Source organism: Synchiropus splendidus, chromosome 5, assembly GCF_027744825.2.
Source record: "Synchiropus splendidus isolate RoL2022-P1 chromosome 5, RoL_Sspl_1.0, whole genome shotgun sequence".
NCBI lineage: Eukaryota > Metazoa > Chordata > Actinopteri > Syngnathiformes > Callionymidae > Synchiropus > Synchiropus splendidus.
The window spans coordinates 32,151,362-32,166,847 of NC_071338.1; the positions used below are offsets into that span (position 1 = coordinate 32,151,362).

Consider the following 15,486-nt stretch of genomic DNA (forward strand, 5'->3'; position numbering starts at 1 on the left):
AGTGAGATGCTCACTTCCTGTTGGACCCTGTGTATTTTTACAAGGCGTCCTTCCATTTTCCCTCCGTCTCATGACTCATGGCTCACAGTCTCACCCCCGGCTCCGTCTGTGTCTTCTGTCATGATGAAACCTGCTGCCAGCCTGGAACCGACGTGTGTTTTGGTGCGTCTCAGTTTGTGTGGTGTTTCTGTCGTCAGCTGATGTCACAATGAGGTCAGTGCGTCTGCACCTCTGTCTCACACTCGTGGTGAGTAAACAGACACGTTTGTCTCTCTCTGTCCTTGTGGGGACCTCTCCTGACCATCACCCAGCCTCTCCCCCGGAACCTAACCCTCCAAAACACATGAACCAAACTGGAAGCCAAAGTCATACGGTCCTCACAAGGACAGTGTTTTGTCAAGACAGGTCCCCAGGAGGCAGGATAAACAAGCCCACACACTCCCCCGGAACAAACCATGACACACACACTTGAGACCCAGAGCCACAACTTCTGCTTCCTGTAACTGTTTTTGTGTGTCACTGCTGCAGCTGAGCAACACAAACACACAAAGCTCTTTGTTATTGTCTTGCTCTCTGGATTATTGCCCTTCGCGGGTTACACACACACACACATGTAAACAGCTTAAAACACCCGTCCACTGGCTCACTGACACACTTTCTCAGTGCGGAGTGAACCGGCTGACCTCTGACCTCCCGCCGTGTCCGAGCTTGCCCGGGCTCGTGAGCGCTCATGTGACCCGGCACGCCAAGCTCGTGTTGCACAACCGCCTGACTCACGTCGAGCAAACAGCCTGTACTCTGGGGTGTGTTCTCGACATCCCCGTCAACAAGAGTCGCGAGGTTCTCGGGTGACGAGTCTGCTCCAGCAGAGCTCAGCATTGCGGCGCGCCTCGAAAATAAGGCAGGTTCGTTGAAATGGTGGCTCGAAGGCCAAGTTTTTCGGGCGGAGCGCGCCACCTAGTGGCTTTGAAAAGGAGGACGCCCGGGCCTCGGCCTTCATCTCGCACCATCGTCTTCCTCAGCTCCAGCTCTCTCCCAAACCTGTCAGCCTCTGGCAGTGACTCCCCTGATAAAGTGGTGCAGTTCCCCTTATGAATAGAAACGAGACCTTACAAACACAGTCGCGGTGCATTTGAATATGTTATTATGACTGTTTACATCACAGCAAGACAGACAATGTACCGGAAAATGATAACTAAGATAACATACACTTGTCCACAAAATGATACATACCTTTTTGATTTTTTATTTTGTGATGAAATGAATGATTTTTTTTTTAAACTTATGTGTCAGTTATATGCGACCAACAATTGAAAGAATGACAAAAACACAAAATTCTTTTAAAATATTTATTTCTGGGGTGTTTTATTTCTGGCGTCCCCAAAAATGCCATGTTCAAAATGATTCATACCCCGGACAGTCTGTCAACAGAAATGTACCAAATGTGGTCATTTTTGTCCTGTACTGACTTCAAGATGTCACAATGAAGTCAACACTGTTGGCCATATGTTAAAATGAAAAAACACATCTTTCCAGAACAGTATAAATAGGGGGAAAGTGTTCAGGTCATTCTTCGTTTCTGGTCATCATGGTCAAGAAGAAGGAGCTCAGTGAGGACCTGTGTCAGCGTCTTGTTCATAGCCACAGTGAAGGCAAAGGTTACAAGACTATTTCCAAGCAGTGTGATGTCCCTGTTTCAACTGTCCAGAGCATCATCAACAAGTACAAGAGGTTCCACAGCGTTATAAACCTCAGTGGCTGTGGACGGAAGTGTGAGGTGTCCCCCAAACCTGCGAGGAAAATCAACACCAACCCAGAGAGGACAACCACGGCCCTCATGGAAACACTCGACCAGGCAGGGACAAAGGTGAGTCTTGCACAGAGGAGGTCTCCATGGACGTAAACCTCGGAAGAAGCCGCTGCTCAGTGAGAGATCGTGCTTCAGATGATGTTTACCAAAGGCCAGGCGAGCTGACAGATGTTTCTTACTGAGCTTCCGAGGTTTACAACGTTGACTTCATTGTGACATCTTGAAGTCAGTACAGGACAAAAATGACCACATTTGGCACATTTCTGTTGACTGTCTGGGGTATGAATCATTTTGAACATGGCATTTTTGGGGACGCCAGAAATAAAACACCCCGGTAATAAATATTTTTAGTTTTTGTGTTGTATTTTTGTCATTCTTTCAATTCACCTATAACTGACACAGAAATTTGACCCAAAAAAAATCATTAATTTCATCACAAAATAAAAAAAATCGCAAGCGTATGAATAAGTTTGAGGACTAGTGTATGTAAAAGCTCCTGCATTACATTGACCATGTGCAGCATGTTTGAAAATAAATCATTCTTCCACAGAGACTGTCAATCAAAACAACCATAGAAGTGAGCACGGAAGAATCGGATCCTTCCGTGCTCACTTCTATGATTTGCCTCTGAATGATTCCTCTTGCGACACAATTCAAAACAATGGATGTCAAAGCTGAAAGCAATGAGAGAAATAAACGTTTGCTGGTATGATGCGCCGACCGTCGTCACCCGCCAGCGAGACGATCCGTTTTGGATCCGATATCGGTCTGGCGTGAAGCGTCAGTGGGATTTTTTTTAGTTCTCATTTATATTTCCCCGTATAAAAGTGGTTACACGGCGTTCATGATTTGAAATGGTAAAACAAAAGTGTAGAACCCGGGGTAAACGTATAAGTTGAAGCCTAAACGACGGCATGAAGGTCGACGGGCAACAGAAGAGGAAGAGTCGGCTGGAGATCAGATGTGGTTTTATTGTGTCTGAACGTGTTCATCCAGGTGAATCCGGATCTGGTTCTGATCCACTTCACCGCCTGCTGGAACCACTCGTTGGAAACACCGCTGATGTTCGTGACGCAGGTTGGAGATGATGATGATGAGGCGAATTGTGGATTATTGGAGGGATGGGATTATGTGGATGACACGAGGCGCCACGGATGAGCTCGGACTCAGGCTCCGCGGAACCGACCGCTTCTGGGGAACATCGTGCTCACACTCCAGGTTTCAGTGGGAACAGTCATAGGCAGAAGCGGCAGTGGGCGGAGCCTCAGCGCGGGCCACCGTGGTCATGTGACATCTAGGCCTTGGACAGCCGCTGCATCACCTGTGACACCACCTGCGGGGAGACAAACGCACGCGTCGTCAGTCAACGCGTGGGCTCCGAGGTCACGTGACCGCACTCACTTTGTCATGGTTGGGGAAGGTCCCCTCCGCCACTTTGGAGAAGATCAGCTCGTCGTCCAAGGACACTTCAAAACTCCCTGGAGAGAGAGACAAAGACGGGACACGTGAGGTGAGACAGGCGCTTCACTGTCCAGCCCCTCCGTCGCTCGCTAGGGGGCGCTGCGCATCAACGCTCCCCGCTCCAGCGCAGAAAACAAAAAGAACTTAAAGGCGAACCAAGAAAGATAATGGAGGGAACATGGCGCGAGACAGGGACAGCTGACATTGGCATCGAAAAAAAATATACATTGGCTGAACAAAAAGAAATGTCTCGAAAAAATAAAAAATAACAAAAGATAGAAAACTAGAATAGTATTTAAAAAATAATAATAATATATATATATATAATTAAATTCTTAAATATTAAAAACAAAAAAAAAGACATTGAAATGGGACACATTTGTATTGAGGTAGAAAACTACAATGGTATTAAAATTAAAAATGAGAATATATTTCTATATTTATTTGAGGTAGAAAACTAGAATAGTATTAAAATAAAGAGTGTATTATATATATATATATATAATCTTAAATGTTAAAAAAAAGACATTGAAACGGGGCATTTAAAAAACTAGAATGTTTTAAAATTAAAAATGATCATATATTTCTATATTTGAGGTAGAAAACTATACGCCCATACAGGGAGGAGGAGCCATGATGACTAATTCACTGATCCGAATACGGAGGAGCAGCAGCAGTACCGCCACTGTCCACCGGGTGGAGCCAGACACCAGCGTGTCTCTGGGGCCGAGCCCCGTCCAGGGCCGACAGTGACGGGAGCGCGCGCGCGGTTACCTGAGGGGCCGCTCTCGGGGCTGACCGTCACTCCAGGAATACTCTCAAGCTTGCGCTTGAGCTCCTTGAAGTGCCTGTTGGACCCTCATCCGGAGCTGGAGCAAACACACACACACACAGCGCGTCAGGTCCGAACTCCAGAGGTGTTCCGCGTCAAACCAACGAGTCGCTCGCGCCAACACTCACCAGTACTTGATGCGCACGTGAGGCATGGCGGGACAGTGAGGCGAGTCTGGGCGGCTGGAGATGCGCGTGCTTCTGTGGTCAAGTGCGAACACACACTGGGAGAGCGACACCAGTTGGACAACATACTCGTCTCACACGCACACGCCCCCCTTTAAAGGGCCGTCACGTGACAGAGAGGCGGAGGCTTGGCACCGAGTGCAGTTTCGGGGAGGCGCGTGCGTGTGTACTTTAAACACCGCCGGTCCTGTGTCTGTGTGACGCGCGACAGTCACCTGACGATGACGCCACATCAACAAACCCACGGAGCCACAACACAGTCGCTGTTTTTGAGGTTTTATTAGTTTCAAGAAGAGTTCGGTATAAAACGAGGAGATGGCGCTGGAGCCCGCCGCCGCTCAGTATCTATAAGATACACTAGTCTGTTCTCGCAGCAGGGGGCGACAGAGAGCCACCGTCCCTCTGTAACAATGACAGAAATGGTCAGCGAGGATTCGGGGGGACGCACAAGGAAAATCACCAACATGTTGCAGTAAAAGTTGCATTGCAATCTGCCCATTTTTTCTTTTAAAAAAAACACCATTTCAATTCCATCTTTTACGAACTCAGGACGACACACACACACGGATAAAATGCGTTTTCAGGTTCAAACAAGGCAACTGGATAATAAATAATAAAATCTCTGCGACAATAAAGTACCATTTCATCCGCTCATATTTAAAAACTTTTAAAAACTTTAAAACGCAGCAGAGGTGTTGCGCAACAGTCGGCATGCTCCGGCGACGACCGTCCTTCCAGTTGATGGGCTCCTTGGCTCTGACTCGCAGCGGCGGCGGCGGCTTCACTTGTCCGGCGTGTAGTCGTTCCTCTTCAGGTCTGGAGGGAGGCAGAGAAGCGGGTGAGCTCCCGCGACACCCGGGGCTCACGAGGAGGCGGGTCTCACCTGGGAGCTTGAGCTTCCTGCAGCACGAGTTGCAGTGATGTTTGGAACGGAAGTTTCGGATGGCGTCGTCTCCGAGGTTGGCCGGCCCGAAAATCATATCGTAGGATCTGGAACAGAGGACAGTCACTGAGAGGCTGGCGCCACCTGCTGGTGAATCATCGCGCTGTTGGGATTTCACTCAAAATGATGACGTCAGAGGGACAAAACTTGACACTTGATTTATGGTTAATTTTTCTTTAAAGATAAGAAAAACCTCCTTGTTGGGATTAAAAACTAACTAAACTAAAAAAAACAATGAAACAAAGCCTAAAAAATAGGCTGTATTTTTGTACTGCACTTTTTAAATATCAATGAAAAATATTGAGTCAAACTATGTTGTCTGGGAAAATCACCACAAAACATGTTTCCCAATCATACAGATAATAATAAAACAAATAATTTTCATTATTTTATCTATGTTTAATTCTTAAATAACATTTCTTGGCTCCATCTTGTTCATCTTCAAATATTTCGTTTTAACTCATCCAAAACTGATGAATAAAACCATGAGAATTCTTCGCTGAAAAATGCAAGGTGAAGCTTAAAACTTATATAAATGACACTGTAGGGAACAATAGCAGCACACAAATCATAAACAAAGTAATAAAATAAGAACGGTTAGTAAATATTTCAATCTCTGCATTTCCCATGTAATTAATGGATCCATCCAAAGCAGGTAAGAAAACTCTGCAAAAATGAATGACAGTGTAGTTACCTTACATTGTTATATGTTACACGTTTACCTTTCCTGACTATGTGAGGAAAGCCTGATTCAGCTTACATATCAAGGTTAATAACGTTTCAATCATTTTCTCAAGCTTCTTTCTTCCACAAATCAAATTAATATTAAAAAAAGTTAAAAAAAAAAAGCATTAAAAAGGTCCCGAAAATGAGGGATGGAAAATCCTATGTGGAAGAGAATAAAACTCATGAAGGAAGGTGAACAAACTATTGTTTCTTATGAGTGTAAGTCTGCAGTAAAGAACAGGGGGCAGCAGCGAGCCAGGACCCCCAGGACCCAGGAGAGCGTGCGTCCGTCCGTACGTACCCCTTCTCTCCGCTCTTGATGACGGAGGGGTCGGTGAGGATTTCTCCGACACCTGGACACAGAGGTGGAGGTTAGAGGGGGCGAGTGGGGCGCGAGCCAGGGCGGAGGGGCGGGAGGTACCCTGCAGGTCCAGCACCAGCAGCTCTCCCCGGGTGTACTCGTAGCTCCAGTGGCTGAAGGCCAGCATGGTCTCCTCCAGCAGGTTGGTGGGCACGATCTCGTCGCCGTTGTTGTTGTTGAACTTGCGGAACTCTCCGGTGATGCACTCCTCGATGGCGAACCACTGACCGGCCGAGTGGCAGTACAGCAGGTAGACCTCCAGGAACCTGGGGAGGAGAGGGGTCACGTTTGTCACACCATCCTTGTGAGGACCTCTCATGGCCACCACCCAGCCTCTCCCCTGAAACCCAGCCTCAACCAGGACTCTGGAGCAGTTATCCTGAAGTTTAGCCTTTAAATTGAAGCTTAACCTTGTGGGGTCCAGCCAAGTGTCTCCACAGTCATACAGTCCTCACAAGGATAGTGTTGTGTGGAATTGGACCCCACAAGGCACGATAAACAAGCCCACACACAGAGAGACAGAGCCACTCCTCCTCCATTCCTGAGGTTTGCTCTTGGCAGCTCGGCGCTGCTGTCTGGAAGCGTCTCACCGCGACTCTTCTCTGGAAGTGTTTCACAAGAGTGTTGGCCCGCGGTCAACGACGCCAGCGTCAGAGTGAAACTGAAACACAGTCAGAGCGACTCACGTCCGGTCTGGTTTAACTGCTCAACGCCAGTGTGTTGTGTGGTCAGAAGTAACAACTGCTGAGATCAACCATGATATTTTCCCAGGAAAAGGGACGGCACTTCTCTGGCTGGGCTTGTGGTCTGAGGAAGGAGCGGCAGAGATGATCACTTCTGCTGCAACGCTTCATGGTGAAGCAACACAACAGGATGTTTCATAAAGTGCAGGAGCCTCCCTCACAGTAAACAAAGGACGACTGAACACTGCACGGTCAGAGGAGGAGTGGAATGAAACTGGATGTACCAGTTACTGTGAGACAATTAAAGAAGGCAGAAATGATGCCGTTCCTCAGGTCTGACGGTAAAGAACCAGTGAGTGAGTCCAGCACTTCCTGTTGTCTCTCTGTCTGGGAGAGTCTTGGACGAGCTTCATCTCCAGCAGGAACCAGTTTAACTACAGAAGCCGCCTGCTTTTCACCAGTCAGAGGAATCAACTGTGGACCTCGGAGAGCAGGTGCTGCTCCCTGCTGGCGGCTCACAGATCTCTGAAGCTCAGGGGTCATAATGTTCTGGCTGAGGGACCCAAGGTCAGAACCAGAGTCGCAGCTCATTTCACTCACTGAGCAATTGCGACAAGAGGAAGTTGAGGAGAGAAACTGTCTGACACGCCCCGCGCACACACACGCACGCACGCACAGACACACGTTTGTACTGCTGCCTTTGTGGGGACCTCTCCTGGCCATCACCCTTTCCCCAGCCTCTCCCCCTAAAACCTAACCATCCAGAACACATTGATCACCTGAACCAGACTGGGGCTCTGAACCAGACTGAAAGCCAGTTATTCCTTACCCTCAAATTGAGGCTGTACCGTGTGGGGTCCAGCCAAATGTCCCCACAAGGTCATACAGTCCTCACAAGGATAGTGTTTTGTCCCCACTAAACAAGCCCCTCTTTACCTGGGCGAGTACGGGATGGCCTTGGGTCGGACTTGGTTGAAGGCAAAGGTCAGCTTCTGCGCGGCTCTCTGCTGCTGAATTTCCTGGAGGAGGACACCACATTTGCATGGATGAGGTTGGAGCAGGTGCTGTGACAGTCAGCTGACATGCTTGGAGCAATGGAGTGACCAGACACACAGAGCAGCTGCAGACACTTCAGCAGGTAGAGGGTTAAAACACCAGCAGCTCTGGACCTGATGGCTTCATGACTTTGTTACAGGAGAACTTCCTGAACAACCGGATGGTCAGGTTCATAAAGGGTTTCTGGCGACACCTGGTGGGCAGTAACGCAGCTGCAGGAGGCTGTCATGACTCACTCGTCCGTTCTGGCGTGAGACTGGGGTCAAAGTCAAGATCGCCTCATCTGCTCTTTTAATTGGACTTTGTAATAAAGTGAGGACAAAGCGCTGGAGGCATTAACACCAAGCTTTTCCTTCCTGACTTGTTAGTGCGAGTTTGTTCCACTTAAATATTTCAGATCAACACAAAACAGTTTTCTTCCACAGGACCCAAAGTAGACGCAGAAGCAGAAGGTCGACGAACTGGACCTCATGCTGGGACAGATGAATGGAAGTCACTGTGGCTGTCAGGACTCCCAGAGACGTTTCTGACCTGAGACTGAGGGATCTCTGTGAGAGCTATGAGCCACACATGGGGCGAACAGAGTGGAACCTTCTGACCCCAAGACTGCAGCAACCAGTCATCCAGAAGAGCAGGTGTCACCCGGCTCAGTGATGGGAAAGAGACTGAGACCAAACAAAAAAAAAAAAAAAAAAAAAAAAAACCTCAAAGGTGCAACGTCTCGGGTGATGTGTGTGTCCCAGTACAACAAAGAAACCTGGAGGAGAACCTCCATCTGTGGTGACCTCAGACTGAAGAGAGCTTGGGTTCTGCAGCAGAAAAAACGCAACATGGAGCAGAGCAGTTTGCAGAGCCCTGGTGACGGGTTCATGCTCCTAACCCTCTCATGAGGCAGGAATACAAAGTGTTTGTGGGGGTTCCCCACAAACACTTTGTGTTTTTGTGTTTGCTTGTTTCGACTAACATGAACTACTTAGACAAACACAAATATCCAAGTGTGACGAAAACACCAAAGGAAGCCAAGCGAGTGGTGAGAGAAGCCCTCTGTGTGCGTGCGTGCGTGTGTGCGTGCTGTACCCTGAGACAAAGGTGCAGCACGGTGTCGTCCTTGTAAATGCTCTGCCAGGTCTGGACCACCTCGGGGAGGAAGGACTTGACGATGTAGAGGTGGCCTGGCTTCAGGATGTCGTACTCGGACCAGGTGCACAGGACCTTGAGGGCCCGCCGCAAGCCGCCACCCATCTCCTCTTTGCTGAGGAACTCGATCTTGGCGCAGAGGCCGCGCTGGGCCCAGGAAGACATGCTGTTGTTGATGGTGTTGGGGGAGCTCTCCTCCAGCCGGTACACCGTCACCGGCTCCCCTGAGGGGCCACACGAGGGAGTCAGCGAGGGCCACTCAGACGCACACAGGCTGTACAAGTACACATGCTCACCTCTGGGTGGCACTGGAGTGAAGGGAATGCTCTGGGACAGCCTCATCAAGTTGTTTCGTTCCACAGCTGAGGGAGTGGAGAGGAAGAAGATGAGGGCGCAGAAGGCAGAGTGGACAGAACCACAGCCGGACCAGCAGCTCTCACCCGAGTACTGGTAGCTCTCCATGGGTTTGAATGGTGAACCGATGGCTGGAGAGAACACGACACGAGTCAAGACACAAGGCGAGTCACAGACCTGTTCTGAGTGAAAGGCTGGTACTCACAGTCCTTCCTGGGCCCCAGGTGGGTGTGTCGGGGCGAGTAGTGGGGGACAGCTGGAACCACAAGAGCAGACAAAGCTTTCACACTTGACATCAAGTCCTCTTCTAATCCCACCTTCATCATGAACCTCATCACTGCCTCCTCTACACTGGCCCAAACCATCTGTCCTTCCCAACTCTCTCCACACGTCCCTCTGACAGACTCATTCCTCAGCTCCTTTCCAGTTACTCGACTCTTCTCAGCCCTGCTCTCCTGGCAAGCTTCTCATCTTCACCTCCTTCATATGTCCATCATCTGGATAGCTCATCTTCATTCTTCCTCCAGCCTCTCACTCACTTTTGTAGACAATGAAATGTGCATTCTTCTGTATGCATTTTCACTTTAAACTGTTTCCATAACGTACTATGGTATCATTCACTTTTCACCTCTTTTTACTGTTAACTTTCTGCTGTTGGCTTCAACGTGGACTTTATTGCTTTGAAGTTCACTCTTCTCAAACAATCCACCCAGGTTCCACACTGCAGCTCTCAATCATCTACTTGACACTTGTTTATTTCCCATTCATTTATTTCTCCCAAATGATTCTTCAGTCACCTTTTTTCACAAAGATCCTCACTTTTTTTCAGACCCTCTAAAAATGTGACACCATCTCAAGTATTATCATGGAATTTTGTGGAAAGACCTTTATAATGTTTCAGCTTATTACTGCTAAACTAAAACTTTTTTATTTCTATTTTAACACCACAGTGTTCAGATCTTGATCTCATCCTTGCTCCCCGTGACACCCTGACTCTTCTAAACTCTCAGTCCTGATTCTCTGAACATCGTGGTGGACTCCACGACTGATGATAAAATTGTCTGACACACACATGATGCCGTGTGAAAACAACTGGTGGACTCCCGGAGTCAGAATCTCTTGGATTCTCTAAGCTCACCAACAACTCTGAAGGCATCTTACCAGGTAATGTATCTTCGGCGGGCGGTTGACTGTCAGACAGAAGAGCAGCGGATGTTAATAAACCTGTTATGAGCAGGCACAGGTTTGACACACACTCGGTCACTTACAGGCTGCTGGCTTGAGCTGACTTGACCTGGACTCTTTCCTGAAGAAGCAAACACGTGTTAGGGGGCGCTGACCAAAGCCAGTGTAGATTGAGACTCTCACCAGCACTGCAGCCCTGGGGTCCTCGTGGATGAGGATGTCCTCGGCTGAGACTCGATTCCTCTCCCTCTTGGTGAGAGCTGAAGGACAAGAAAACAAAGACTCACTACTCCAGCCTGGTTCTTCAGCTGCCTCTGCTGAGCACCTACTGGACTGAGGGTGAAGGAAGGCCGGACTCTTGTCCAACTCGGTGAACCCTGCATACGAGTTGCCGGCTCTGATCAGACCGCGAGGTTCATGCTCGGCCTGGAAGCAGATCCAATGAGATCGAGATGAGAGGGTAAGAAATGAAGCGGCTCAAATGAGGCGGCACAGAACGCACCCTGGCTCTGGAGCGCAGCACCGGGCTCTGCTCTTTGCTGGACGTGAAGCTTTCCTTTGGCGTCGAGTGCTGGAGTTCTGAACTCTCTTTATGTCCTGAAACAAAGAGAGCGAGTCTGTTAGACCGTCGCAGGACATTGTCATTTGACAGGATCAAAATGTGATCGAGTATTTCCCAGCAAATTTGACAACCACAGCTTCTGATTGAACCAACAATGAAAACAAGAAAATTCTGCCCAGCAGCTGTCCAAATCTCATCCAAACCAACATTGCATCAGTCACATCAGAACTGGAGAAGGCATATGAAGAAGCAGAGAGAGGAGGCACCTCACCAGAAGACACAAGAGTCAAGTTTGTTAGTACTGATCTTTCATTGGCACCGAGACATTCGGAACGCACCAAGAGTCAAGCAAGTTCACTGATCAGAACAGTCTGAATGAGAACGACATGCTCGTGTTTGTCAAATATTCTTCTCCAAATCAACACAAGCAGCAGGAGGAAGGTGAAGGACAGAATCAGAACCCAGCAAAGCAGCCCTGAACCTCGGCTCAGACTCAAACCTCGTGTTGCCAGGTTCCTCATGTCTGATTTGACCTCTGACCCTCTCTGACCCTGGTTGACTGCAGGAGCTGGCACTCCTAAAGCTCTTGGATCCTTGCCCCTGGGTGGGGGTCTCCTGGGTGGGGCAGCAGGACCACGGTCCGAGCTGCCCTCTGCTGGGACGCTGATCCGAACAGAAGCTTCGGAGGTCTGCGGAGCTGGAATGTCTGTCTGTCGTGTACCAGCCGAACCGGACGCGCCCTCATCGTCACAAAAAGCCTCATTGACATAACCCGAACACTTTCTGAACTTTGCCCCCCCTTGCGCCCCCTCACTGCTTCCAGACATTGCAGAGGCAGAAGGAAAGCAAGCAGGTGGCGCAGACTCTGGAGTCTTAGACATGACAACAACGGTGGGATACACACACATACTGTCCTCGTCCTCTGCTTCGCTCTCATCAACACCACACTCTCCCTCGCTGTCAGACTTACCGATGAAGGCCCCAAACTCTACCGTGGTGCAGTCCGGCGGAGAGTGCGGCCCCGCCAGTGTCAGTTCAGGGTGGCTGGAGCCACTGGGCTGGGAGGGGGTGCTGATGTGGAACTGAGCTCCGGGGTAGGGGACGTTGGGGAGGCTCGACGGTGAGTCCGAATAAATGGGCTCTTGTGGACGGGTCAGCTTATTCCGAGTGAGAGAGTGGCCTCGTGCACGCAGCTCTGGAGGGGAAGTGGCCACAGCACTTTGGACGAAGGCACTAGAGCCGGCACTGCCCGAGGAGCCAGCCTCAATGGTCGAGGGTCTGAGGCCAAACACCCCCCCTCGCTCTGGATTCACCTTGAGGTCCAGCACCTGCCCTCTCCCCAGGCTGTGCACAGGCTTCTGGCTCCTGTCAGTCTCTGCTCCAGCCCCGAAAAGAGAATCTGCTATGTTGAGTCCAGCCTGAGGTTTTCCGACCGCAGAGGACTTGGAGAGGGGACCGGTGTCGGCCGGCACAGGCCCGACGCTGGGGACCACGTTTTTGGAGAGGCTGAGCTCCCAGGTGATCTGGTTGTGGACCTTGCTGGCCTCGGACGCCCTCTGCGCCGTCAGGGTCTTCAGCGTGTCCACGATCAGGGCGGAGAGGTCCTGCAGGTGACCGATCTGCGAGTCCAGCGTGAGCCAGGACCTTTTGATGACGTTCACCGTGTTGCCCACTTCCTTCAGCTGCATGCACATGGTCTCCACCCTACAAGCAAGAAAAGTGTGTCACATTTCCCCTCTGTCATGACGACGGCTGAACGGAGCAAAGGACCAGGACTCACCTTTCCGAGGTTAGCCGAATGCGCTCGTCACTGCCCGAATGAAACTGATCATCCTTTTCATGGAAGTACGTCTCCACACATTGCTCTTCAAAGTCATGCAGCTTCTTCTGGTCTTCTTCCGTGAGAAACAGCTCTGCAATCATGGACAATTGTGACGCTACAGCGAGTCCGTCTGAAGCCAACCAACATCAGGAAAGCAGAGCACGCACTTGGTCCGTAGGTGTTCTCCTTCTTCCTCTTCCTGCACATGCAGAAGAGCGAGTAGATGTGGCACAGCAGGATGAAGGGCGGCGGCAGGACAGGCTTCTCATGATAGGCCATGATGAAATGATAGCGCTGGTACTTCCACACCAGATTGGAAATTGACTTCACTTGAATATACACATTGCTGTGGATGTAAACGACAGCGTCAGCATTCGCTCACCACCACGAGCAGGCACACAGAGGCACATACTTAAAAAAGGCGATGAGGAGGTTGACCATGAGTATGTACTGTACAAAGAGGTAGACAGCTTGGAGCAGAGGGGTCAGCCAGACGCCAGGCGCACACAGGGTCTTCACTTCACTGTTGTTGGCACACACTGAAGAGACACATGCAATGTTCAGAGCAGTGGCAAAACCAAATGGAGAGGTTTCATCTAGATTAAACTTTCATCAACAACAACCGTTCTATTGAGTTGATTGGACGCTGTTTTTCAGTAAAATGAGCTGCTGAGCAGAGGTTTGTGTTGCCCCAGCTAGTAAACAAACTTCTGACTGTTGACACAGATTTGGAGCCGATCCACCATCGTCGGTTTCAGGACACTTGAAACTACAGTTTACCCTCATGATTCTCATCATCCTTACCATCGATTTCATAGGCATACACCTCGCCGTACATCATCCAGTACGGCTGGAACAGCACGTCCTTGGCCAGCGTCCAGCTCGGGTCTTCAGACGGGTAGAGAATAGCTTTCCGGGGAACGCCGTAGCTCAGCAGCACGATGGCCATGATCACGACAATGTAGAACATGTTGGCCACCTGCAAGAGAGTCGGAGTCAGGTGCTGAAGAAACGCTCATCACAGATATAATTCTAAAGCAAACACTTGCGCTCAACTTGAATTGTGCCATGGAATGCATGTAGTTTTTATTAATGATTATTGAATTGGCAGCATTAAAACCCGAGGAGAAAATCTCATCTCCATGGAGCAAGTGTGACCTCCGTTCCATGTATCGTGGTTGCGCTACGGTTATTTTGATTTTCCTGTTGAAAATCACCTAAAAGCACCATCATCTTATTGTGCGTCATATTTTTAAGTTATTGCAATGTTTCTTTTTTGTTAAAACAATCAATGCCAGATTCTGAAATCTTTTCAATAAATGGAAAAAAAATATTTAATGTGTGTACCCTGCTTTACTAAAATGCATTAATCTGCATTCGGTATTTTCATAACTAGAAAACCCATTTGTGTTTCAGACAGGATTGAAAAGAGGGCACTGAAAATAAAGACACGCCTTTTCATTCCACAACCTGTTTCAGGCCTAAAAAGACTTAGATGACAGACAGTCAAGGAAAAGGGATGGAGAGACTCTGTAGGATCCCAACCACAGTTCTATTACATTAAATCCATTCATCAATGTCACGCCATACACTGTCACACCACTCCTACGCTACATGAAATACAAGCAGAGCATAGACACAGAGGGCTGACGTCAAACCACAGGGCTGATCAGGGACTATAGTGTGGTTCAACTATACCTGGTTAAGGCAATGACGTGCTGCTCAAACATGAACATAAGAAATTAAACATGATGTTTGACGAAAAGGTCACCGCAATAATGCATATAACAAAAATAAAAAAGGTTAATGAGCAAAAGTGGAATTAACTTTCTTTCTTAAGACCTTGATATTGTCAAATAGTCACTGGTCTGCTGCAAGTCGTGGCCTGGAATTTAGACCAACAAGTGGATCAGGTTTGTTTCCATCATCTGATAGCTAGTGCTCTCCAAGACATGACCAAATAAGACGACGTCCATTAATAACCAGAGCTCCAGGGACGGTTACGTTGATCTGAGATTAGCTCTGGTAAAGAAATTATCCTACAATGGTCAAAACCTTTGAGAAGGCCAGTCGGAGAACTCACCATTTTCGCGATCATCATGACGTAGGGTCCGGCTTGCTGGTTCACAGCCAAGATATCCATGAGTCGCACGTACCAGAAGATGATGTTCAGACAGTAAACGGTCCTGCCTGGGACAAAAACGTCCCCTCCCGCCAACCTCAAACCAAAGCCGATAAAAAACGTCACGATGGCCAGAAAGTCGGACACGTTGAAGTACTCGCTGAACCACACTTTGATCTTCTGGCTGATTTTTCCCGCTTCAGACATAAACATCTGGAAAAAAGAAGATGTTAAAGACACAGCCTTG

At 48.9% G+C, this 15,486-nt stretch overlaps 1 protein-coding gene across 3 annotated transcripts in view; it reads right to left on the reverse strand.

Annotated features, from left to right (window-relative positions):
* Window positions 1–4,928: 4,928 nt before the first annotated feature.
* trpm7 (transient receptor potential cation channel, subfamily M, member 7) overlaps window positions 4,929–15,486 on the reverse strand; it is a 34,645-nt gene continuing 24,087 nt past the window's right edge. For 2 of the 3 annotated variants that reach the window (XM_053865103.1, XM_053865107.1), the window contains exons 21-40: window positions 15,201–15,452; window positions 13,922–14,096; window positions 13,530–13,656; window positions 13,285–13,463; window positions 13,076–13,208; window positions 12,266–12,999; window positions 11,236–11,330; window positions 11,063–11,159; window positions 10,917–10,993; window positions 10,817–10,854; window positions 10,710–10,738; window positions 9,754–9,804; window positions 9,635–9,679; window positions 9,491–9,556; window positions 9,135–9,418; window positions 7,938–8,020; window positions 6,379–6,584; window positions 6,259–6,310; window positions 5,172–5,278; window positions 4,929–5,104 (exon numbers count right to left, since the gene is read on the reverse strand). In XM_053865103.1, coding sequence (XP_053721078.1) covers window positions 5,070–5,104; window positions 5,172–5,278; window positions 6,259–6,310; window positions 6,379–6,584; window positions 7,938–8,020; window positions 9,135–9,418; window positions 9,491–9,556; window positions 9,635–9,679; window positions 9,754–9,804; window positions 10,710–10,738; window positions 10,817–10,854; window positions 10,917–10,993; window positions 11,063–11,159; window positions 11,236–11,330; window positions 12,266–12,999; window positions 13,076–13,208; window positions 13,285–13,463; window positions 13,530–13,656; window positions 13,922–14,096; window positions 15,201–15,452 — 2,865 coding nt within the window. In that variant the 3' untranslated portion in view covers window positions 4,929–5,069. Of the gene's footprint in view, window positions 5,105–5,171; window positions 5,279–6,258; window positions 6,311–6,378; window positions 6,585–7,937; window positions 8,021–9,134; window positions 9,419–9,490; window positions 9,557–9,634; window positions 9,680–9,753; window positions 9,805–10,709; window positions 10,739–10,816; window positions 10,855–10,916; window positions 10,994–11,062; window positions 11,160–11,235; window positions 11,331–12,265; window positions 13,000–13,075; window positions 13,209–13,284; window positions 13,464–13,529; window positions 13,657–13,921; window positions 14,097–14,815; window positions 14,836–15,200; window positions 15,453–15,486 lie in introns of those variants that run through there. The other variant, XM_053865105.1, reaches the window with a different exon arrangement.